Source organism: Phyllostomus hastatus, unplaced genomic scaffold (assembly GCF_019186645.2).
Source record: "Phyllostomus hastatus isolate PE091 unplaced genomic scaffold, TTU_PhHast_1.1 phas_contig_38, whole genome shotgun sequence".
NCBI lineage: Eukaryota > Metazoa > Chordata > Mammalia > Chiroptera > Phyllostomidae > Phyllostomus > Phyllostomus hastatus.
In genome coordinates this window covers 35044844-35070598 of record NW_025333869.1, presented here as the reverse complement: position 1 = coordinate 35070598, position 25755 = coordinate 35044844, and the positions used below count along the sequence as shown (strand labels likewise).

The window sequence follows — 25755 nt, the reverse complement described above, 5'->3', positions numbered from 1 at the left end:
TCTGATTAACATTTTCCTTGAATTCCAAACCCCTTACCTATACTCTTCTCTTCTACTTTACAAAAGGTGAGTTTAAAATGGAATGTAGGATGGTCTGCTAGGGTACATAACCCCATCTTTTCAGGTTGCCAGCCATCTGAACAAAGCACCCGTACTGATTCAACCCTCTGTCTCTGCCTAGTGGTTCTGACTGTGACAGGCAGCCCGAACCCCAGCTTTTCCAGTTTCAACAAGCAGCCTCCACTTAACTGAGACTCTGGGGAGAGGACGTGCCCACCATTTAGAACAGTTGTAATTTCTCTGAGCCTCATTTTCCATCTTAACTGAGACTGACCACATACTTCACAGGGGTCGTTTAAGGGTGACGTGAGTGCCCAGGGTCTCCTCTCTCCAGCTCAGGGCAGGGTGGTCATCTCTGACAGGATGCAAACAGACGGTGCCCAGCAGATCAGCATCTGACTGACCCCTCCCCTCCCACACTCTCTGTATCTCCTCCTTCGCCAACCTGCCTATACTGCAGTCCCGTCCTGCAAGTCTCACCAGATTCCTCCAGCTGCGCATGCTCTGGCCATCTCCACAACATCTGCCATTTCACGTAATACTTGTCTTCATCCTCGAAACACCCACAGCACCATCAGTACCATTCCGTCAGTGCCCTCTCCACTGCCTTCACTTTGTTCTCACAGACCTGACCATGTACGTCCCACCAACGTCATTCATGGGCTCTGGTAGCGGAAGCCACAGCGGGCAGTGCTTTCCCTGAGAGAATGTGAGGCGTGGGCCCTTCCCAAAGAGGGGTGTGCACCAGAGTGTGACATGCATGTCCTGTAAGACTCAAGATGAGAACGTTTTTAAGGTGAACGCCAAGGCAGCATATTCAAAAGAAAAAAAAAAAAAAAAAACAAAGTGCTGGGGCTTTAGGTGGGGGAAATTCCACCAGCTTTCTCTTGGTGTCCCAGAAGGGGCAGAGTGAGATGAGACAATTGTGACCCATTCCTCTCCAAGGGGCCAGCTGAAAGCCTACTGCAATTTCACATTCCCTTTGGGATAATTGTTATATACCGGTTCATTCTAAAAGGTACTGTTCTTTGCATAAATATATAAAATGTTAAAAGGGGGGGAGGCATGAACGGTCAGAGGGGGGCAAAGTCTAAGAACCAAATGGAGCTAAGAGTTACACAGATGCTCATCAACAGGTCCTATGCATTTTGAAAATTTAGTTGAGTGTCCTAGCAGGCTAGCATCTTTTGTTATCCTAAAACTGAGGAGCTTTACTTGGTATTAAGACCTAAGAAAACAATTTCCTCTGTGAGCCCCATAAAGGGGACACTGTGATAGGGCGGAAGGCAGCCTCACAAATACTCTCGTTCCCACATCCCTGTTCCTGGGGCATGCACACTGACCACTCAGGAATGAAGGGACCTGATGTCTGAAACCTCCTTTCAGATGGCTGGGCAGAAAGGAAGAGACATAGACAGGAGAGAGAGGAAAGAAGGAGGGAGGGATGGAGGGAGGGAGGGAGAGGTATGACACTAAAATCTGGTGAACTCAGGTGAGAGCAGAAGGGTGTTCATTGCACTGACCCATCTACGTCAGGGGTGTCCAACCCACGGCCCAACACAAAGCATATATTTATTTAAACATGACTTAGTTTTATTACTAAGTTGTATACTGTTTTATCATTGAGATATGTACATTTTCTACATTAGTGATCACAAATTTAGGACCTACTCAACGATTTTAAAAGATTATCGAAAGGGCTGCTGCATAATTAGGGTTATTATGTGAGGACTTTTTGCTAATCTGCGGTGGGGATATCACAAAAATTATGCACAGGCCTTTTTTTTTTTTTGCTCATTAGTTTTTGTTAGTGTTTGTGTATTTAACGTGGGGCCCAAGACAACGTTTTTTCTTCCAGTGTGGCCCAGAGACACCAAAAGGTTGGACAGCCCTGGTCTACATTTTAAATGAAAAAGACTTAACTTGGTAGGAAAAAGGGAAGAAAAGGAATATGTTGTTACCCCCAGAGTAGTGAGTAATAGGGATTCTGAAGAGTCATCTCAAGGTAATTAATCAGCTGGGTTCACTGCCCACCGTGATCGCTCGTCTCCATTTTTCTGTACTAGCAACAGCCCTCGGAATCCTAGTTGTGAGTTAAACAGTATGTGTCTCTGCAGAAACCATACAACATACCAGTTCTGCAAGAGGCTGAAGTACAGCACTGAATGAAATGTGGTACTGGGAACAGGGTGGGCGGGGGAGCAGGAAACTAGGAAGGGAAATAGTCTCCTTTTGTGACTCCCAAGTGAGCTGATGGCATCAATACCTTGTAAAAGACGAAAGGGTCAAACACTGAGATGCACTCGGGTATAGCAGATGGCCCAGCTCTCAGGAGTGATACAGAAGCAGTGCTACTGCCTTTCGTGGGGCCATCTCCTCCCTTGAAGGCTGCGTGTTTAGAAATCCAGGCTTTACCTTTCGTTTTCTTTGCTCTTTCCTGTTCTATTAACTAAACCCAAGTAAGCACAGGTTAACAATAAGAAAAAAAGCTAACTGATTAGAAAGTTTTATTGTAAGGTTACTCAAATTATAGATCCTGTCCAATTGAACCATAATATTAAAAGCTTGTGTTCCTTTGATTACCTCAACTTACATAAATTAGAACGAACACGACTGGTTATGTACTGAGTAAGGAAATACACTTTTCCTCTAAACTCCCTGAATATGTTTGAGAACATGAGCCAAGATTCCGATCGTATGAACTGAGGGTGATCAGGGTAGAGCCTGTTTTCAGAAAATGGATCTGTACTTTGCGCATGACTTACACCAGAGAGTTTAATATGTTGTCAGAACTCAAAAACCTCAAAAGAGAGCCCCAAATTGAAGAAGTTTCCAAACATTTTCTAGCATTTTACAAAGACTACCACTTATTTATGTGTCTTGAAGATACCTATGCTAGTGAAAGAGATCTTTAATGGTACTCCAAAAGCACTCCCAATATCCCCAGATCTGCAGAGTCTTACTAAAATGAGAGTTTGGTAGTAAAAGTCATATATCTCTGTCCTCTCACTGACTTCTAAGTTATTCAAGCAAAAGCAGCGTTTTCAATGCTAAGAAAGCTAAGTTTCAGAGCGGACAATGCAAAAAAATGTAAGCAACATGGGGGTTACTTCTAAGGAAAATCATTCCCTTCAAAATTCAAAGAATAAAAGATGTTTCTATTCAAAGAACAAAAAAATGGCCAAAACAAAGAACAGGTTTTGTAAAACAAAAATACAAAAATTACAAATGAAGAGAAGGAAAACAATAAAAAAAATAACTCAATACTGCCCAAGTGAATATAAACAAAAATATTTAAAAACACGTACTCCTCGAATTGATAATTGTACTCCTAGATACTTATCCTATAGATAACACAAACTATTGCTAAGATTTATGTTTTTAAAAATTCTTAAAGACTTTAGCTGTAGTAAGCAAAAGACTAGAAACGACCAACAGAGAAAGAGTTAAAAACAGTACCCCATTTCATGGGATACTTCAGGGGCACTTCGAAAGAATGAGGCAGCTCTACACCCACCGATAGGGACGAACCCATGAGATACACTAAGTGAAGAATCCAAGACACAGAACAGCATGCACAATGTGTTCCCATTCTGTGCATTTTTTAAAAGGGACAATATCGACATACCATACCTGCATAAAATACGCCCAGAAAAATACTTTAAAAATGCCTAAGAAACTAGTAATAACGGTTATGTCCATGAAGATAAACTGGGGTCAAGGATAAGACTTACTTAACTTTCACTTTTATATGGCTTCAATTCCAAATGCACCAGTTATTTAGTGTTTAAACCTACCTTTCCTAAAAATACAAAACCACTTATGTTTTCAGTATTAACACAGAACCTAAGCATTTCACATTAGTGAAATACAAGTCTCAGAGGATCTCCACAAAGTGAAAGACAGAGGGCTCGGTGCTGGGGACAAGAGATGAGCAGTTAGTAATATTTAATAATGGAATGGGGGGAAGCACACACAGTACATACTGGGAAAATGCCAGTGGGATATTCCTGCTTGTCTTCATCTACAGATTAAACCCACCAACACGCAAAGAGATGCGACAGCCTCGGGCAGGTCACGCTGAAGGAGCTCTCTACCTTACAAGTCGGCAAAGCCTGCCTGGCTCCTGGTGCCCTCTGCAGACCACATCACACGTGGATAACCGGCTTCTCCTCCACTCACCACCCTCAGCAGCCGATCCACCAGGAGGGAACTTTCCTACATCCAACCTCTGCCTATCCAAGCCTCTAATATCAATTGTTCCTCCCTACTCACCTGGACCTCTCCTCTGGCCCACCTCACTGTTACTACCTCACTGGTAACACCAGCAAACCCACTCTTTCCTCCAGGTTCCCTTTCCATCCCTGACCTAAGCAGCCAAGACCTGAAACGTACATGGGAAACATTTCACATGAAACACAAAGGTGTGCAGGCTCTGCCACGGGAAGGTATTCGGGCTCTGACTCACTCCAGGGGCAGGTGAAGGACTCCTCAATGCATTAGTAAAATGCCAAGAAATCCCACTAAGGCCAGGAAGGGAGATGGCTATTTTGGGTAAATTTACTGTATATCTACAGTCCCTCCATCTTCATTCCTTCTGCAATCCCCCAGCCAAGTCAGGAGGTTTGCTTAATGAACAGTGTATCTTTTTGCCACATTTGAATTTTAAAACGTGAAAACTATTGGCAAAAATACATCCCAATGAAAACCTAAAAAGAAATGGATTAAGATGTCATTTGGGCAGGCCAAATGTACTCATCTGAAGAAAGTTGTGGACTAGCATGATCACTGGAACAAAAACCTAGTCCCAACCTCAAAGGTATGTGTGCCAGCACGGCTCCCGGAATCAGACGTTCTAAACACTAAAGGCTGTATGTACAGAAGCTACAGGGTTGGAAGCACGGTCCTGGCCTCAGCACATCCCACATTCTACAAGATACTCTTGTAGTATGGATACTCCTTTTTTTGTGGCATTTTTAATAAATGTTACTCAACAAAATTCTTAAATGATTTAATCTGTATACCTCTCATATAAGTCAGGGGGAGGAAAATTTTCAATTTTTTAGCCAGAGCACATTTTTTTCAGGGTAGAGGAGGTGCAGAGTACGAAGAACAGTCTACAAATCAGGAGACCTAATTTCAAGTTCTTCCCCTACTACAGGCTACCAGACTGAAGTCATTTGATTTCCCTGGTCTATCATTTGGAGAAAAAAAAAAAAAAAGAGCATAAGACTAGCAATAAGTGACATTTAGGGTATTCTCAGCTCAGAAATTTGAAGACAGCAAGAGATAAAGCCAAAGAAAAGGTCTCTTCCCTTCAAGTGCACACATTACATATTTTACTAATGGTTCAAGTTTTATTCACAAACTAATTAGCATCAGAACACAGACTATAAACCCTGTCTAAACGGGCCCACCTACTTCTGGATCCTTCCTCAGGCCACATCCAGATCATACTCTGACCACACTCGTCTTTCAGTTCCTCAAGTTTACCATGCTTCTGTTGCTTTCAAGATTTTTGCATGGTCTGTTCCTTCAGCCCAGATCATGATCTTACCAAACTTCTGCATGGTTAACTTGTATTCATTATTCAGCCCACATGTTACCTCAGGGAAGCTCTCCCGGGCTGTCCCAAACTAGTTCAGTTCCCCCGATCATATCCTCTGAGAACCATCTGCATATCTTTTGATGTACCTTTCACAACTTTAATTCTGTAACTTGAAATTAGTTGTTTGGTATCCACCCCCCACCCCCATCCTGCTAAAACACAAGCTTCAAGAGGCACAACTGTGCCCTAGAGCCTAGCACAGTACCTCCCAGACTACCCTCACATGTCTGTGAGGTCAACAAAGATGCCTGGCTAATGGGTCAGTACAGAAGCAGATTAAATTTAAGGTCCAGAGCTTTAAGTCTATCTTTAAGCAGGGGAAATGGAAAATACTGTAGAGTGAAATAAAACCACCAGATAAACAGAGTTGGAAACTGACCAGGAGAGAGAAATAATGCCAATTAAACTTTACTTAAGAAGGTTCTGGAGAGAGGAAAAGGCTACAATAATAGTAAGCAAAATGCAAACAATTCAGTAATTGATGAATTCATCACAGGAGATTTATCCTGATTCAAGATCTTATATAAAATACAAAGTAAAACTGTAGAGAAAGATGAGGGAGGAGAAAGATACCAGGAGATGTGTGTCTAATATTCAGCTATGAAATCAAGTAGTTTATTCAGTTTAGAAAAACATCACTACTTCTATGATTTCTTCTGATTTCTCTTAAAGGCTCTGTACATCATTTAAACAAAAACACAAATAGTCTGTTCTACATTTTTTTTTTAAGAAAAAAGAGCAAATACAAGCCCTGGCTGGCACAGCTCAGTGGATTGAGCGCGGGCTATGAACCAAAGTGTTGCAGGTTCAATTCCCATTCAGGGTACATGCCTGGGTTGCAGGCCATGACCCCCAGCAACCGCACATTGATGTTTCTCTCTCTCTCTCTCTTTCTCCCTCCCTTCCTTCTCTAAAAATAAATAAAATCTTTTTTTAAAAAAAGAGCAAATACAGTGTAAAGTTTACTACCATAACATCACAACAATATTTCTTATAGATAATAAGTGACATTAAGAAAACATTAAAAAACTTAATTGTGGCTTAAAAAACACCTAAAGCCAAGTCAAAAGGTAAGTGACAAGTGGGAAAGTTTTTTGCAAATCAAAATTAGAAAAAAGGACAAGAGAGAAAGGATAAGAGAAACACCAACATCCCAACAGACAAATGAGGAAGACTATGAACTAGGCATTTATAGGAAGGGAAATGCAAATGCTCTTACAAACATATAAAAACATGCTTACCCACCCACCCCAGAGAAATGCAAAGACTACACCAAGATGCCACTTTTCAAGTACCAGATTGGCAAAATCCAAGTGGACAAAAGCCTGATATGGGGTCACACATTCTCTCGTTCATATGCTGCTAGTGGGAGCATAAATGCATACAAGCTTTATGGAGGGCAACTCAGGAACATCTATTCAAATTACACGTGTATAGGACATCTGACCCAGCAGCATCTCTTTTAGGAATTTATCCAGAAATATGGTATATGTATTTCAAAGTGAAAGAACTCCTCTGGAGTCAACTTGCCCAGGTGTGAATTCTGGCTGTGCCACTCTCTGGGGTATGATTTGGGGGACATCACCCAATCCTCTTCAAGCCTCAGTTTCCTCATCTGTAAAACGAAGATCACAATACTGCCTACCTCACAAGACTGACATGGAGACTGGGTCAATATAAGGAAATGGTTTAAGAGAGTATTAGCCAATGCAGTGTACCTCCTTAGATACATACTCAGCCACATATGAAGTGGTCAAAGTTACTGTAACACTGTGAGCCAAAGGCTGAAAACAAATCAGATGCCCAATGGTTGGAGACAGCCACACAATGCTTTACCATTGCAACTGGAAAAAAGAATGAAGAAGTAATCAATGTACTATTAGGAAAAAATCTCCAAAATATAATTAAGCAAGAGAGAAAAAACAATCCCCACAGAACAAAGAATTATCTACACCTTTTGCATAAAAGGGAACAGGCAACCATAGCATGAGACACTTTTCCTACTCAAAAAATTCAATTAAAAAAATAAAAGAACACTATAGGTAATTATGTGTCATGATGCAGGTGTTGGGTCATGTTACGGTGGCATTGCTAACACTCTACTCATTCTGCCATAAACACAAGGCTATCAAATCAACAGGCTGAACACCTTAAACTTATGCAACATTATGTATTACTTTGTTTTCTTATTTTTATGTCAATTATATCTCAGTGAAGCTACAGAAGAATTACTAATGGGGGAAAAAAGAACATTTTTAAAAAGCACAGCACTTTCTCAAGCCTCGGGTAAAAATATTATGCACTCACAAATGTGTTGATCACTAACTCCCAAACTTTGTTGCTCAGTCAAAAGCAATTTAAAAATTACCTCAGAATCTAAAGAAAAAAAAATACTAATGCCTGGCTCCTATCCTCAGATCCTGAAGGTGTGACCCCAGGTATCAAGACTTTGGAAGTTCTCCAGGTGATTCTGATGGGCAGCAAAGCCTCAAAGCCACAGACTGAAAGGTGAAAGGACACTGACAGAGGTCAAATGATACCCACAAAGAGCAACGGCTTCAAAAACAACCACTGTCGCTAGCGCCCAAATCAGTGGCCCACCTTAAACACTAGCTGACACAGGCAAGTGAGAGCAAAATCAGCTGGACTGTCCTTGGAGGTAATTTCCGCAGCTAGGACTGTCCCCCTTTATCTTCCTTGACTCATCTAAGTGAAGGGCTCGTCCCTCCCGTCCCGACTGAGGCTTCATTCCCCGCCTATACTGACCCACCTCCTACAAGTCCAGCAAGTATTTGAAGAACTTCTGGTAAAAGGAAACTTGCTGCCTTTCACCTCAATCTCCTTCATGAATTATGGTCAAAAGCAAACTCAGTCCCCTTTTGTTCCTAAGAGCTGAACTACGAGACCCCTTTTCTGCTTCCTTGCCCAGGAGCTGACAGAGTGGAAGTAGCCCAGGCCTGGGAGTCAGGCCATCTACCTTGCAAGCCCACCTACCCCATTTACCCACACTGTTCCCTGGCCAATAATTCCACGGCATTTCACCTGAGCCCCAGATCCTGTCCGTAAGGCAAGGCTCCCACCACCCACCCCAGACAGACACTTGCTGTGACACTCAAGTGAAATGCTGAAACCATCCTGTACTGATGCTACACAAGCTACAATTTCAGGGCTGGAGATTCTAGGCAAACATGCTTTTTTGCGTGGGGCGGGGGGCTGTCCAGAGAACATCTGTTTGCACATACTACCCACAGCTTTTTGTCTGGCGCTCTCCAGACCTGTGTGGTTTCACACAACAGCCCATGTTCTTACGGCATAATTCCTGCATCGCGCTCATCAGATATTTCCCAGCTAAAATCAAAGGATTCCTCACTTCAGATTTCTTTGAGGCTGAGTTGCAAAAGCCAAGATTCTTGCCCCACATGCAGGCAGTGACGACCTGAGATTCACGTTGCTATGCATCATGTGGGTGGGAGGCCGCTCTGCATACCGTACTGGGGGCAGGACCAGCATGACTGGGATGCCTGGGGGACTGATACCAAGAAGCAGGACAGCAGGTGAAAGGTCCCAAAGCATGCTGGCGACACACTGGGGGGAGAGGAGAGATTAAGATCAGGAGCCAGCAGTCTCAGGGCCTGGGGTAAAGGCTTAAAGCAGAGGGAAGCAAGGACAACCTATTTGATTCCAGAAAAGCCTTTGCTGTTTACCTTTCAAACACAAATTTACCAGGGAAAATATTATTTTTTAGATGTAATAATAGTATGGGCCTTGTAAAATCCTTCTCAGAGATGCAAAATAAGCTATGAATGAAACGGCTTTAAGACAAAGCATGTGTTGATAATTGGAGAAGCTTGGTGGTTTGTACATTTACTTTACTTTTGTGTATGTATGAAAATTTCTATAATAAAAAGTTTGCAAAACCCTTTATCATTATAAAACCCAATTTCACAGCAGGGGAATGTGAGAAACATGTTCTAACAGCATGATCGAGTGCTAGACGTTTGGGGCTCAGAGACAAGGCCATTAAGTCACTAGTGTGAGCAGCTCTTCCTCCTCCCAGTGCATGAGCATCCTCATCAGAGTCCTGGTGCAGTGGGACCCAGGCACCAAAGGTAACTGTCACTGGCTGCAAACTCCCTTCTGGGGCTGGCGAAGCCCCCGAGCTGTTTACCACTGTTGTACGACACAGAGGCGATCAGGGTGCAGAGCTCCCCACCTGGCTTTCTCCTATGAGAAAATTCAGGTCAGCTGTAAGTGACAACATGGACACATGAGAACATACTCTGCAGAAGGGGCTTCTAAGGCCGAAGAGGGGCGGGGAAGACCCCACATTATCAGTTCAGTTGCTCAGAGCTGCATGCGATGCTGAAAGTGGAGCCTGCTGTTCCAAGCTTTGTCCAGGCGGCTCCTTCCTGGCGTGCCCTTCACTCACATCCTCTTGGGGGAATAAAAACCTACAAGTCTTCCAACGTTCTGTCATCTGTGAAGTGTTCAATGACCGCCAAGCCAAACATAGTCATTTCCTTTTCATTTCTTCCTGAGCCAGTCCTGGGTCTGCCTGGCCCAAGATCGCTCCACAGACCTTCCCTTGCTCTGCAACATAAGGTGACCTCTGCAGGCTGCGCTTCCCAGGTCCCAAAAGTCAGCTAAGTTCCACCTAAATTTGGCCAATGAGAGGCACTGGCAAGAGTCTGTAGCATGGGAAGAAGGAGGGTGTTTCTCCCCTCTCTGCTCCACCTTGGGCAGCATTTCTGTCTTGGGGCCCACCATTGTTCCAGCTTTCTCTGGGGGGCCCCTGCGCCTGGGCTCTGACAACACCACCTCGCCCCTTCGCCTCCAGAGGGCATGGGGGAGTGGTGTCCTGCTGTTTCAAACCACCTGGCTGCCTCACAGCACCTCCCAGTGGGCTGTTTTCTCAGCAACTCCACCACTGGGATAACCAGTTCCCTGGAGTAAGTTCTCTCCCTCTCATTCCACATGGTTTCTATTTTCCTGTGTGAACCCTGACTGGTCAACTTACCATCTTCCCCTAACCACGGTGTGGTCACTGCTATCTCACCTGTTTCTCCTACCAGCCTCAGAGCTCCTTCCCAGTAGGCCTAGGTATTCTTTGGCCTCTGGGTGCCCTTAGCCCAGGGTGGGGCAATCCCTTATTATTCATCCCAGCCTTGCTCATACAAAGGCAACTCAAGCACATAGTGGGTGCTGAGAGGTGTCCAAAAACTGCTGAGTTAAATGAACACCAAGGGAACCTCATCACCTGTATAAAGGTTAGAGAAAAGTCACAGGAAAAGAAAACTCTTGGAGACATGTTTATGGGCAGCAGAACAAGTCTTTTGAGAGGAAATTGATTATAAAGGTTCACCAGTCAAGACTCAGAGCCATTGCCCAAATGACAGGGCAAGGACTTTGACCAGAAATTCTAAAAACCAACCAACCAACCAAACTGTGCTATACTCTGAATTCCTACAAAGAATTTCACAGGACCTCACAGCTACAAGTGGTCACAGATATACAACACAATGAATGGGTCAAGCAGGGGGCACCGGAGCCTGGGGGCCAAATCCTGGACCTAGCACCTACCAGCCAAATGACCCTGGCAGGTTAGTATCTCTGTACCTTGGTTCTCTCAGCCTGCAGAGTTGCAATAATTGTACCCTGTGGCTTTGTTTCAAGAGCTAAATCAAACTGTGCACATTGGCTTCATCAGTCATTATCTGCAGCACAGCTCCAGGGGTCTCAAACTTGACCACCCTCAGGGCAGGAAGTAAGCAAGCATGTGACAGCCACAGAGGTGAAAGGCAACAGGGACAGGTGATGCCCAAGACAAACCAGAGCGTCTGTGCCTTTCCTAAGACACTCTCTGTCCAACCAAGGTCATCCCAAACTCTGGAGCCAAACCACTCACCTGGGGCCAAATGCCGGCTGCCAGTTTGCAATCCCTGCATTCTGAACAAGTGTTCTTGGTGGAATGGGAAAACCAAGACCCCAAAAGGATGCATGTTTGTTGCCTGGCCCCAGAGACAGCGAGCGACCAAGAAGGCCTGTTCTCCCTGAGCCATTTTAGTCTCAAGAGGAAAAGAGAAATGAAACAAGAGGGCTGGCAGCACGTGGCCCGATAAAGGGAGACACCTGAGACATGCAGGCAAAGATGGCCTTCAGGGAAGAAGAAATAAGGAAGTAGGTGGTGGAAGGACAGAAAAAGTGAAAGCAAAGTGAGAGTTGCTTTTTGCCCTCACTTTGAGGATAAGGAGAAGGTGACATCCTGAGAATACCCCAAAAAGCCACACTAAGGAGAGGGCACTTGGCTGGTTTCACGAAGGAGGAGAAGGGAAGAGAAAGAAGATGATCAAGATGCAAATCCAGAATCATTGGCTAAAGCAGGAAAAGAAAGATACGCTGAATGCGTCCTGGGGGCTTTCCTAAGTCACATCATTTATCCTCAAAACCTGGGAGGTAGGATCAAGATCCCCTCATAGAAAAGGAGGTGTGGTGGCTCAGGGGTCAGGTAAGTTGCCATGATTACGGAGCTAGGAAGGAGCAGAACTGAGAACTTTCTAATCCTATGGGTTTGTGTTTATAAAATACAGGATGTCCAGTTAAATTTGCACCTCAGATAAACAATGGGTAATTTTATCGTACATGTGTTTCATATACAACATTTGGGACATACATACACTAAAAAAATTATTCACTGTATCTGAAATCTAAATATGGCTCCTCATCCTGTTTTTATTTGCTAAATCTGGCAACCCTACCTGATTTCAAGTATCTCTCCATTATACCAAGTTCTCTCAAAGGACCCCAGGGTGGAATAACAGAAAGTAGTTGAGTAAAATTGAAAGGAAGAATAATTCACACAGCCTAAAGGAGGCTGCTAATCCGCAACACAAAATTGAAAGCCCAAAAAACAAAAGAGGTGAGCAGTGGACTCCGCAGGAATTGGGGAAATACAGAAAGAATGCACTGGATTTATGAAAAGCATCAAAGTCTACTCGTTTTCATTTGAGGACTAACAAGTGAATTCCAATCACCTGATTGCGTCTCCCATCAGGTACCAATAACCCAGAGCTGCAAGGCTCTGGGCCAAGTCAGAACCAACCAAATAAGGATTAAAGTCATTAGTGCGAACCTGTCTTACCTGAAAAAGAGTTCAAAGGGAAGGCGTTCACAGTAGCCTTGGAGGGGGGGCAGGGAGAAACCAAGGAGTCCTTCCTGGCAGTCTTGGCTAGCACCCACCCCCACCCCTGGTGGGCAGGATGAGAGTGGGAGAGCTAAGGGCATTCCTGGCTCAAGATCGCTCAGTGTAACTTGTGTACTGACAATGCCAGCGGAGTCCCTGAATTCCACAAACTGTCTCTCCTGCCCCCTTTCATCATACCAAAAGGCTTCACACCAGGACAACAAAAATCTCGACATACCCCTAATGGAAAAGCATGTTCCTTCAACCTTCAAAAAGTCCCCAGGCTACCATTTCTATTGCTAAAGAGATCCAGAGGCAAGAGAGAGAGGTCACTTGAGTCCCTGCAAACAAACCTGCCTCCCCACCCCCACCCCTGCCCCAACAAGCTGGGACTGTCCTGTCATTTGGGGACTGTAAGGGCACTCCTGCAAAGTCAGCCAATGTCAAAGCTATTCACATTTTGGTTTCTCTTCTTTAGACCGGCAGTTAAGCAGTGTCTCAGGCGTCAAAGTCTGCCCTCCAGAAAGCACACCCCTGCGAAACAGGGTCAAAAGTCACAGGAGAGAGAAGGAGGCTTTGATTGGCTGCTGCCCACAGTGCTAAAACCAGAAAACTGGGAAGAGGCACACATTGGCTCTTTTTTCAAGAAATAATGGAAAGAACCCTGCAACCAACCTACAAGGGAAAAAAATGGATCTTTTAGGGAATGTGTTTGTCTCCTGCTGTCCTATTACTTTTACAGGGCCACACAGGCCGGTTTGTCCCTGACTCACCAAGCCCTAGGAAATGGGCTGAGTTCCCAGGTTTGTGTTTCTCTGGCATCCGCAAGTGCCAGAGAAACGCAGGCCCTGAGAAGCCAGGCTGCAGAGCTCCCCAGCCTGAGGTCTCCGGAGCTTGGTGCTTGTGGCCTCCATCGCCCCCTCTTGGCTTTCCAGAATGTATTTTGCTGCCATCATCTGACAGGATAATCAAGAATAGTTTTTGATTGTAAAATACATTTTGAAGAACAATAGAAAGGGTTGGTTACTAATAATGGCCCCGAACTCCTCCCCAGTTTCATTTCTTTCCCCGAATTCAGGTTCTTCCTGAGTAAGGGAGGCATGCCTCCTAATGCCACGACCTTCAAATTATCCTTCACCTCATGAGAGAGAAAGAGCCCTCCTTGATCATGGTCCCAGCGCCCCAGATGTAGTCTCATCCCAGTTCTTAAGTATGGCACTCTGCCTGGCATACAGCAGGTGATCGATTCGTGTGCTGGAAAAAATCCACTATTACTGTGCTGGTCGAACTATTTTTAAATAGGGGTTTTAACGTAAGTACTACAAAGAGACTGACTCCAGACTGGGATGGGAGCCCAGACAGCAGTGCTATAAGCAGAGGTGGCAATCTCCTGGGGTACATCGGACAGGGTATGGAGATGGAAGAGAAAGACCGAGGCCCCACAAGGGAGCGGGGCAGCACCAGCAAGGGGCGCACAGGCTGCCCCCGCCAGGCAATGAAGGCACCGTGTCCATCACTGTTTCTTTTCTGAGGCTGGGAGTTTGTGGCCTTGGCGACGCTCCTCAGGGCCTGGCATCCTGAGAATTTGCTGTGGTAATGGGGCAGCCCTGACTACGGTAACTGAAGGAATTGAACAGTGTAGAAACAACTAAAAGGAAAACCGCCTATAAATTAATTTCTATCCCACCCTCCCATAGGCTGTGGAGTCTTGTGCTTAAGCTCTGAAGCCAGACCTGGGTCCAAATTCCAGCCACAAGTTATATAACCTCTCTGGGCCTAAATTTGCAAGTCTGTGCTAATGGCTAACATCAGACTGATCACACAGAATGATGGTGAGGGTTACGTGAGAAGATATATGCAAACCCCCCCCAATAGTACCCGTCCCACAGTAGGCATTGGATAAACACTGGCTGTGAACACAGCAACCCGGAATAATTTGGAAGTAGAGCGATGCTGGTAAATAAGAATTGTTATTCATTCCTTCAAGCTTTTCTTCAAACGTTCATAAATTACGGAATATTCAAAATGCTATCAAGGGAATCAAACGCTCACAACACATTTTTTTTTAAGAAGCGCCCATCAAGTATTTGGTGTCAGGGCAAAGGCCCTTCTCCTTCCTGGAGCACCAGCTGCCACTGTGGATTACTCCTTCCCAAGGTTCTGCACCTCTAGGTGTTTACCCTAAATGCAAATTAGAGGGGGGAAAAAAGGAAAGGAAAGGCACCAAACTCAGGGCTGATGTGCCGTACACATTTGTTGAAAACACCAGATGTATGACAGCCGAAAAGAAAAGAAAAAATATTTAGGTGGGAGCAACATATCAACAGCACTTTAATTAAAAGTGTTTAGGTACAAATTTGTAACTTCAACACCAGGGCATTGAAAAGCAGCCAGCTGTTTCTGTAGATCAGAGTAAGTTTTTCCTCTGAAAAACAAAAACAAAAATTAACCTACTAGGAACAGGGGTTATGAGGGGCTGGGAAGAGGGGGGAAATGAGTTAATGTTGAATCGAGACAGAGGTTCTGTCTGGGATGAGGGAAAAGTTCTGGAAAAGGGGAGATGGACACGGCTGCCCTGCACTGTGAATGCACTCAGTGCTGCTGCATCGTGTTAAAATGGTAACTTTTATTTGTACATATTTTACCACAAATTTTTAATCACTAAAAAAAAGTCACTGGCCCTATTCTCTGGGATCTAAGGTACTTCTCGGTAAGAAGCTAGAGGCATTCAAGTTTCAAAAATGATTTGAAATAGTTAATATACTTTCCAAAAAGACATGGCACTTTATCAGGTAGTGATTTGAACCTAAATGAGTGCAAACGTCTAACTTCATGGCATATATACTTAAAAGTGTACTCTTTGGTTAGCAAAAGCATTAAAACATCTAGCCGATCTTCCCCTCTCAAATTTTAGTAGCTTCTATAACCAGAAGCTACAAAGTGAAGCAGAGACACAATGTTTTGACTCTCAGCAAATGTCTTTGTTTAACTAAATTAAGGCCTGTCCAATGAAGAACCAAAAGCAACAACAAAAAAACCCTCAATCCAATAAAAGTTATTATCTGAGTTGGTGTATTAGGACAATTGAAAAAAAAAATCACCACTTACATGCAAACAATTTCATGAACTGAGAAGCTCTTTCTATAATAAATAGAAAATAAATTTGTCCCAAGATTATTTTAGCCTTTTAAGTCCGTTTCAAAAAGCTGGTAACACAAAAGACTGTGCTCACTTACGGAAGCAACACACGCAGTGTTTGAAGCAGGCACAAGGTTTCTAGGAACCAGCGACAGCTCACCGGAACTCCACGCTGCTTTCATTCTTTCACTTTCCTCTTTCCTTCTAAGGAAAACTTTTTTGAATTATGACCTCTGTCTGGCTGAATATCCCAACCCTGCGCCTCAGTACCCAGTGGCCTCATTTGATCCCAAGTGCCCTAAGATGCCCTGGAGGGCATTAGCCAGATCACTCTGGACACACACCTGGCACCCAAGGATGACTTGATCTGAACAGATGCGTGGAAGATTATCCTGTCAATCAACACTGCTTAAAAAAAAGAAAACAAAACTGGCATTTTAAATTGCCCATAAACTAATGTCTCTAATTTTAAGATAAGAAGTCTTTGCTTTCACAGAGTTCAGGCTGAAGACAAGGAAATTTCAGTGCATCCAATAATATTCTATCAAAGGAATGTGGGTGGGCCCCAGAATGTAACAGAAATAGAGGAAAAACCACCTAGATAATTTCGATCTACAGGCATATGTAAATCATAACATTAAAATATCAATGGCATTTCTTTTCAATCATCATCACATAAAAAGGAAAATTAAAAACAAACAAAAAATTAAAAAACAAAGCCTCCCATGCCACCTTGACACAAACTGAGTGACAGCTCTCCCCATCTATGCCTTACAAAATAAACTACCAGCTAATTAAACTGAGTGAATAGGACACATTGTTTTCCTTAAAGGTATTCGCAAAACAGATGAACATCATTCTTCTCAAAGGTGGAAGGTAACAGTGGCCCTCCCTGGGCACCTCTACAGGAGCATGCCTGAACTCCCTTTCTCGCTTCCACTTATCTGTTGGTTATCTCTGTACTTAACGACTCCCTGGGCTGGAAAATGCTGGAGAAGGCAGGCCCGTTCCCTCTACTCTGAATTCCCTATAGCACCCAGCCAGGGCCAAGCTGAATGAAAGTCAAGTGCAATCCTTGGCAGGCTGCTGGAGAAGCCCTTACATTCCTTCTGAATATTTCGGAGAATCTGGCACACAGTCAGCCCTTCACAAGTACTTGTAGGTTGAACCCTGCCTATTTCAGGCTGTATTTGTCACATACCATTTTGTGCCTTCCTGAGGAGGCAAAGGGAGGGGGGAAATCATAGAAAATTTCCCAGCACTAACCATGTATTATAATAAATTGAAATCATTAAACTACACCCCACACATCAGTTCTAGGGGCCAATAATAAGGAATGCAGTGAAATTAAACCTAAATAACCATCCATCAAACTATTAACCACCCCCCCTTTTTTTAAGCATTCTTCCCCCTAGAAGAGAACACCTATACAAAGTGAGTTTGCAATCTACTGGTGCGAACACTGGGATAAAGTTCACACCTGTGGGGCTTGACAGCCCTGGGGGAGAAGAGTCTGCAAGTTAACACCACACCAAATTCTGACGACTAGAAATGTTTTGCAAAGCATCCGTTTCCCTGTCAAAAAAAATTTCAATCACCACCAAGCAGGAACACACCTAACCTGGGAACATTTACTTCCCCAGCTTTAACAAGAATGCAATCTACCTAAAAGCAACTGCATTGTGATTGAAAACAAAAAGTAACACCGCACCCAGGGAAGGAACAAGGAAAATGATTGCTACTTCTTTGCTCCTCCCAGCTGTAGTATAAAAAGCTCAGGTTAGTATTTCTAGATGTAAATGCAATTATCTCCACAAGACACGACTTAAGGAAGAAGAAAAAAGAAAGAAAAAATCCATATACACTGTGTGCAATGCTATAGCAAACTCCCAAACTTCACTCTGCAGGCCACACATGGCCATCTACTATGCAAGGATTCAGCAGGTGTCCCAATCTTACTTGCTGACACTTCCCCAGCAGAAGCTCCAGGTCCTTGCATTGATACACCCTCCCTGCCATGGTCCACAGTTGTTCCCCAGAGGCAGCTGTGGGGCATTTCAACATTAAAGAAAGTCAAAAGCAATGCCCAGAGTGATTTGTCAATGTGAGCAAAACTGAAGTGGCAAATCTGAACACTTCTAACAGAGCCACTTCTTTCCCTAAGCCTTGCTCAAAGACCCTTGGTAAAGTGACCCTGAAGAAAACTGTCCCCTTTCAAAGGTGAAATGTATCACGAACATATAGGTGTACGCTACAAGGTAGCCTACAACATCCCAGACAGCTGGAAGGCAGGAGCTTGGGGCACACACTGATTGTAGTTGTCCCCCAAAGTATACAGTGTATCCATTCATCCATCCAGTCTGTTCAACGAACTATGAAGAACATGGTGTTTGCTTGCTGTTGTTGAGGACACATGCAAGAGAGTGACTCTAGGAGCACAAGGTCAGGAGACAGCATTGCTCATCCCAATTTAAAAAAAAAAAAAAATCCCACGCCTCTGGAGTCAACCCAAACACTCTACTGCACCCAGGAACTGAGGAATGGGAGTGAACTGGGCAAATTCTACATTCTCCCCTGAAAAATTTACACATCCACTGGGGCAGACCTATGTGATGGGAGTGGCAGGGTGATAGATTGCTCGTGTGGGACATGAATGAGTGCAAAACCAAGCGGATGACTGGCAAAGAGGCAGTGCCAGTATCCACTCGGGAAGGGGAGAATCACAGTCTACTTGGATTTCCAAGGTAAAGGCAAGGGTGCCAGGGGAGAAGCCGGGAAGAACAGTTAAGGACACGAGGTATATCCTGGATGAGCCAGAGAAACCTGCTAAAATTAATTCCCACAACTAGCAGCTCAGCCCAGTGAGAACTTCGATCTGACGGGTGTGTCTGTGAAGCCAGCAGGGGCCAGATCATACCGGAATGTATACCACAAGGATGTTTACTTGATCCAGAGGGCAGTGGGGAGCCCCTGGAAGTCGTAAAGCAGGCAGTGACCACTTCGGAGTTTTGCTTTACACCAGTCCTCTGGTTTTAAACAAGAGTCATCACAAACGAGACACTGGAGATTCTCTGAACTAGTCCCTGACCCAGCAAAATAAATAAGGAGAACACTGTGAAAGATTGTTACAACCTCCACTCAGGTTTTGTGTTTTTCGCAATCATATACAAACAGATTACATGAAACACACAAAAGGAACCTAGGAATGTAAAGAACTTGAACTGCAAAAGAAATCTAAGAATAACCTCTTTAGGAAGACTGAACTTGTGTACAATTAGACCTAACGGTGAGCTAACGGCGAGGTAGTACTTTTCTCAACGTTGTGTCTAAAGCTGAGTGTTTCCATGAAAATCTAAGGATTTTTTTAAACAAGAAAAAAGAAAGACACAATATACTTCTTTACAAGGGCAATGTTGATCTGCTATCTTCAGAGGGTCTGCCAAAATGAAGTCTTTAAAATGGAAAATGGTATATTAGGCTTCCAGGATAAATAATACAAAATCCACAACATTAACCATATGGTGGCTTTTATTGGTTAATGAAACCATTACACTGTTAATGTTCAAAATAGCCAGGTTTTTCTAATCATGCCATACCAACACGCTTTTCTACTATAGCTTTCAAATGCCTTTGTATTTCTGTATTTCCATAAACTTCTATGATGAAGGACTAATTTTATAGTTAGAAAGATACTTAACAGTGCCCTTGCTGGTGTGGCTCAGTGGACTGAGTGCCGGCCTGAGAGCCAAAGGGTCGCTGGTTCAATTCCCAGTCAGAGCACATGCCTGGGTTTTAGGCCAGGCCCCCAGTGGGGGGCACGCGAGAGGAAACCACACACTAATGTTTCTCTCCCTCTCTTTCTCCCTTCCCCTCTCTAAAAATAAATAAAAATCGAATGTATATATACACTCAATAGTGATTTATAATAGCTTTTATTTTCAAACCAAACACACGCTAAAGGTCTTAACTAGAAAAGCACACACCTAGAGAATTGGCTGCTAGATAGATGTGAGGCCAAGGCTGTACTCTGAGAACACCAGCAACTAGTCCAGAACGTTGAAGCCATCCACTTACTGCCCACAATCACATTTCCTCACCTTCTCAGAGACCACCACTCCTGAATACCTCTCACTAACAATGAATTAGACCAGGGGTTTCCAGCCTCCGGGCCTCGAACTGGTACCAGTCCAGACCTGTTAGGAACTGGGCTGAGGAGCAGGAGGCTTGAATGTAATGCAGCTGAATCATCCTGAAACCATCCCCCCAACCATGATGTGTGAAGAAATTGTCTTCCATGAAACCAGTCCCTGCTGTCAAAAAGGTTGGGGACTGCTGAATTAGATTACCTCCGACTTTCACCCACAGTACAAACCAGATAGATATAACCCAACATCTACAAGCTACTCAATAGGGTGACTGAGCATGCTTTTTTGTTTATTTTTTTGCTGCAAAGAAGAACTTGTGATCTATAATCAGCAGCTTGGTTCCACTGCTGATTTGCTAGAAGAAATTGAAGAAGCACTTGAAACACTCCACTCCATCTCTAATTCTTAAAAAAAAAAAAAACACTAGGGGCAAGCTCTAACTCCCAGATACACTTGCAGAGAGGGACAAAAGGTCTCATACATCTGACTCTTCCCCACAGATGGTGTTTACCTCTAAATGCTGAGAACGCAGACCCAAGAAACCAGTCCTGTATTAAATGGGCAGGTAGACTGATCAGAATAAGCACTTATGTACGAGAGAGAGAAATGACCATTAGTTATGACCTTCTATTGGCCGTTGAACTTGGCTCAAAAAAAGAGGGCACAACAATGAGATACCACTACACACCTGCTACAGTGGTCAAAATTCACAACATTGAGTATATCAAATACTGGCAAAAATGTGAAGCATCAGGACCTGTTTTGTTGCTGGTGGGAATGTAAAATATTGTTATTACAGCCACTTTAGAAAGACAGTTTGGCAGTTTCTTAACAAAATACTCTTACATACAATCCAGTAATTGTGCTCCTTGCTGTTTACCCAAATGAGGTGAAATCTCCTGTCCACACAAAAATCAACACAGATGTTTATTACAGCTTTATTCATAATTGCCAATACTTGAAAGCAGCCACATCCTTCAGTGAGTACATGGATAAACTGTAGAATATCCAGATAACAGAATATTATTCCATGCTAAAACAAAATAGGCTATTAAGCCATAAAAAACATGATGGAAACTTATATGTCCATTACTAAGTGAAAGAAGCCCTTCTGAAAAGGCTATAATACTGTATGATTCTAACTCTATGACATTCTAAAAGGGCAAAACTATGGAGAGCGTAAAAAGGTCAGTAGTTGCCAGGGGTTAGGGAAGGACGGAAAGGCAGAGCACAGAGGATTTTTAGGGCACTGTGTCTCCTCCGTATGATTCTAGTGGATACATGTCATTACACTTTTGTTCAAACTCATAGAATGTGCAACAGCAAGATTGAACCCTAATGTAAACTATGGACTTCAGGGGATTACGATGTCAGAGTTGGTTCACTGGTTATGACAAATGTACTACTCCAATGGGGGATACTGATAATAGGGGAAGGGAGTTAGGGCAGGGAGTACATGGGAAATCTCTGTACCTTCCATTCAATTTTGCTGGAAACACCAAAGTGCTGTAAAACATCAAGTCTATTAAAAAAAAAAAAAGAGGGCACCTCTCTCTTCTCCAGGGTATGGCTAATTAGCTATGTACCTTCCTGATCATGCTCAGGGAAAAGACACCCGTAATCATCTTTTTGTGCTCATGAACTTGACAATTAGTATTATTAACTAGAAGAACTAATAAGAGCCAGGAAGGCAAGTAATAATATTATGGCTCCATGTTTGCTTCAAATGAAAAACAATAGTGAAAAATCTAACAAGGCCTTCACTGAACTGAGTATCTAGGCCTTGTCACAAATTTTCCAGGCAGCTACTAGCAAGGGCTATGTTTAAGTTAGTGTCATCAGGGGTTGTACAGCTTAACCTTGACAGAAATGACAACGCAGTGTTGTTCAAGGGACTCCTTACATCCACAGACCCATTTCACGTAATCACACATTCTGGTCATAGTTCAGTTAACAAAATTTTCAAAAGCTTAAAGGAACTTCTTCTCTGCACTTGCCTTATTAACACCTGCCAAGTACTAGGGAACAGGTAAACCACAAGCACTTTTATTTGTCTCCCTGAATTCATCAGAGATTAAGGAAGAATTGAGAGGCTTCTGGTACTTGTAAGCTGTCATCTAAAACAATTTTTAAACTTTACTCATAAGGACATTTCACAAAGTACATTTGGTTGGGTGTCAGTTTTAGCCAAGGGTAAGTGCTAAGACATAAAGCCACCACCTCACACACTCTAAGTGTTCAGAAGGCCTCTGATCTTATATACCAGGAATGAACATGTTTACATGTTTGTCCTTGCAAAACCAATGTGTTTGTGGACAGCTTACAGACCTACTTATAACATGGTCAAATGTCAAACAGATAACCCTTTCATAGTATCTCCACTCTACATTCTCCTTCCCAAACAAATAAAAACAGCCTGAATTGCTCACTGTATGTGAGAGGCTAGAGATTCTGTTTCATGTAAGTTTTACTACCTTCCGTGGTTCACATTCTCCAAGCGACTCACCCTCTCATTTACTAACTCAAACCTTAAGTAAACTGCTTCTGCCAGCTCCCCCCTCATCTCAAACAGCAGAGACATCTCTCTTGGCCAAGAAAGCTACAAAGGAGGCTTGGAAGTGGCTGCCTTTAGAAATTTATCCCCCATCCTACCAAAGGGGCATACTTCAAAGACTTTACAGTTCTAATTCCAATCACCAGGGCTGGATTTGAGCATACAAAATGTCTTTCTACAATCAATTTCTATTTAGGCTGCCAATCACACTGAAACTTTAGGGGAAACCTGCTTCCTAGCAAATTCAGACAACCCAATTCCCATGTGTGAGCTAGCGTTAGGGGAGCAAACACACCCATTCACACATACACACTCACTCCACCACTGAAGACTTTCACGACACAGGGGCATCATAAACTTGCCCCACTTCACTTCCAGAGTGTGATATTTGACCCATCCCCAAACTCATATCTTTCTCCATTCTGAAGGTTCAATCTAATCAGCTATTGTGCAGCAGCTATGGAAATTCATTCCTTCGATTTCTTAACGTTTTCTTCTCTGCTCCTGGCTGGGAAACTGTTTTGATCTGAATGGAGTTGTCTGCATGGGGATTCTGCATATTAATGATGTGACTAGCTGGCAGGGATGTTAGGTGAAAGCACTCGGTGTACTTTTTCCAGTTATGTTTCGCCTCATCACAGCTATAGTGATCTTTCTAGATGCCTGCCACGACGAACATTACGCTCTTCGGAGCAGCCTCCGGGAGCCAGGTGGAAACAGAACAGACAGCCTGTCCTCCCGTCAAGTACCTAGACTCAAAGGCAGAATACCCCCGGATACTTCATCACCAATGAAACGAACACATGTATGTACGTCTTGCTCAGCAAAGGAGTCGCTAAAGTCGCTAACCTTTCACCCTGGTTTCTGCCTTCACTCTGCCCAGACCAGGGTAAGATGCTGCATTCTCCCAGCTGTACAACGCCTCCTACATCCCCCACCCCTACCCTCCCCACCAAGGAAAGGACTTCCAAAGAGGTAGGAGCATCAACTCCGGTACCCGCCCTCCCTCTCGATCCAGGCCAGAAAACTCCACTTCCCGGATTCCCGACCACTCACTCCCGCCCCCTCCCTGGGCAATCCAGTTAGCTCCGTCCTAGAGCCATCGAAGTGCCCAGCCTAGCTGCGCACCCCTTCCCCCCAAGCCAGGTCCCCGAAACAGGCCCCAGTTTCCTTCCTCTCCCCTAGGGTAGTGCACCGAGAACCTGGACGCACCCCTCAGTCATGCTAGTACTGAAAAAGTCCCACCCCGCCCCCCCAGCCACAACGCCAGCCTCTAGCTTTGCCCGGGAGGGGCCTTCCCTCCAGAGGTGAAAAGAAAGCGTGTGTAGGTTGCCCCAGCAGCCTTCTCCCACACTCCGCAAGGGGCCTGAACCCCCAGAGAAGGCAGACTCGAGTGGCCCAAGGGGCACCTCCCTCTCCCTGGCCCTGTGGAGGCCGTCAGGTCGCGAGAGAGTGAGCTCGCTGCGGGACCCGGGGAACCTCGGGGAGATCGGGGGCTGCCTGGGTCTGGATACAGCCTCTCCCGGGACGGGCGGAGGTCGGCGCTGCGGCGCAACCCCGGGGGGACACTCACGATGGTCACGCTGGCTTTGCGCAGGTCGCGGTTTTCCTCCTGCAGCGCCTTGCACTTGAGTTTGTAGGTTTCCAGCTCTATCTTCAGCACCTTGTTCTCCTGCTGCAGCGAGGCCAGGCGGTTGGTGAGCTCCTCCAGACGGAACGGCGAGATGACAATGCCCCCCGATTTCCCACCGCTACCTCCGCCGCCACCGCCACCGCCGCTCCCGCCACCACCGCCCGAGGTCGACGAGCAGGACGACTGCATGGCGGCCGAGCTGCTGCTGTTGCCCCCCGCCCCGTCCGTGTCGCTCTCGCTGGCGCTGTCCGCCATGGCCGCGGCGGGCTGGGGTAAGGAGGAGGAGCAGGGAGACGGCGACGGCGGAGGCGGAGGCGGTGGCGGCAGCGGCGGAGGCGGTGGTGGTGGCGGCGGCCGCGGCGGTGGTGGTGAAGGCTGGGCTGCGAATGAGTGGGCGCGGGGCGAGCACAGGGGAGCGCCGAGCTGGGCGCCTGGCACCAGGGCGCAGACTCGGAGCGCGGCGCGAGAAAGAGAGGGAGCTTCCCGCTGCCAAGGGACCTCCTCTGCCAGAGAACAGAGACCCCGCCCGGGCTCGGGCAGTATTGCACTGAGGCTTGCTCCGGCTGGCCTGGCGCGCTTGGTAGGCCGCCCAGCTAAGCTATCCGAAAGCTCCGGGACCGGCTCGCCGCCGCCACGGGCCCGCCTACTGGCCTCCGCCAGCAGGCTACGGACTCGCGGCCGCTGCGAGAAAGCCAGGCTAACCTCCACTTCTGCTGTTCGCTGGCCGCACGTGTTCTGAGGGAGGGCCTCTGAGTCCCCTAATTTAAACCCAAGGCCGCCCAGCCTCTTCCGGGCTCGCGCCCGCCCCTGGGAAAAGGAAAACCAATGCCCCACTAGCCTTGCAGGTGCTGGGGACACGTGGAGAGGTCAGCCGGGTTCCGGCAGCCCGCCCTGGACAAGTCTTGGCCCCATCTTCCGCCGACTGTATGTGCTCGTGTCTCCCTCTGTCTGTTTCAAACATCCACGCAGCCCTTTCAGTTTTTTGTTAGTGAGCCTGACAGGGAGGCGTTGAAGAGCCAGAAGAGAACAGTAAGTTCCCCTGCAAGGAGCGGAGTGGGGTGGGACGAAACAACACCAGCCACAGGTTAACCTCGTTAACAAAGATTTGCAGAAGAACACGCCACCTTCTTTACTCCCCTTAATAATTTAATAAACCCCACTCGGCCCAACTGTTAAACAAGGTGCAACTTTTTTTTTCTTTTTCTATTTACATCTTGCAAACAGTACCAGGACACGTCCTAATAGGATTAAGACGCTAACATCTAATTCAAAAAACAAAAAAACAGGGTGACACTTTTTGTGGATTGAAAGACATCTCTTTAAGTGCCAGTTTTCCGAAGTAACTGGAGACATAGAATTATGATCTACAAGTAGTGGTGATTAGGTAGGACTACAACATAACCATCACCCTTCCTTACTATAGTCCTGTCCACTCCT

The 25755-nt window shown here is 45.1% G+C and overlaps 1 protein-coding gene across 1 annotated transcript in view; it reads right to left on the bottom strand.

The window, feature by feature from the left end:
- CCDC6 (coiled-coil domain containing 6) overlaps positions 1 to 25119 on the bottom strand; it is a 105505-nt gene extending 80386 nt beyond the window's left edge. Inside the window, exon 1 of the mRNA XM_045841984.1 lies at positions 24259 to 25119. Within this exon, the coding sequence (XP_045697940.1) occupies positions 24259 to 24573 (315 nt within the window). The 5' untranslated portion in view covers positions 24574 to 25119. The remainder of the gene's footprint in view (positions 1 to 24258) is intronic.
- Between the last annotated feature and the right edge of the window lie 636 nt (positions 25120 to 25755).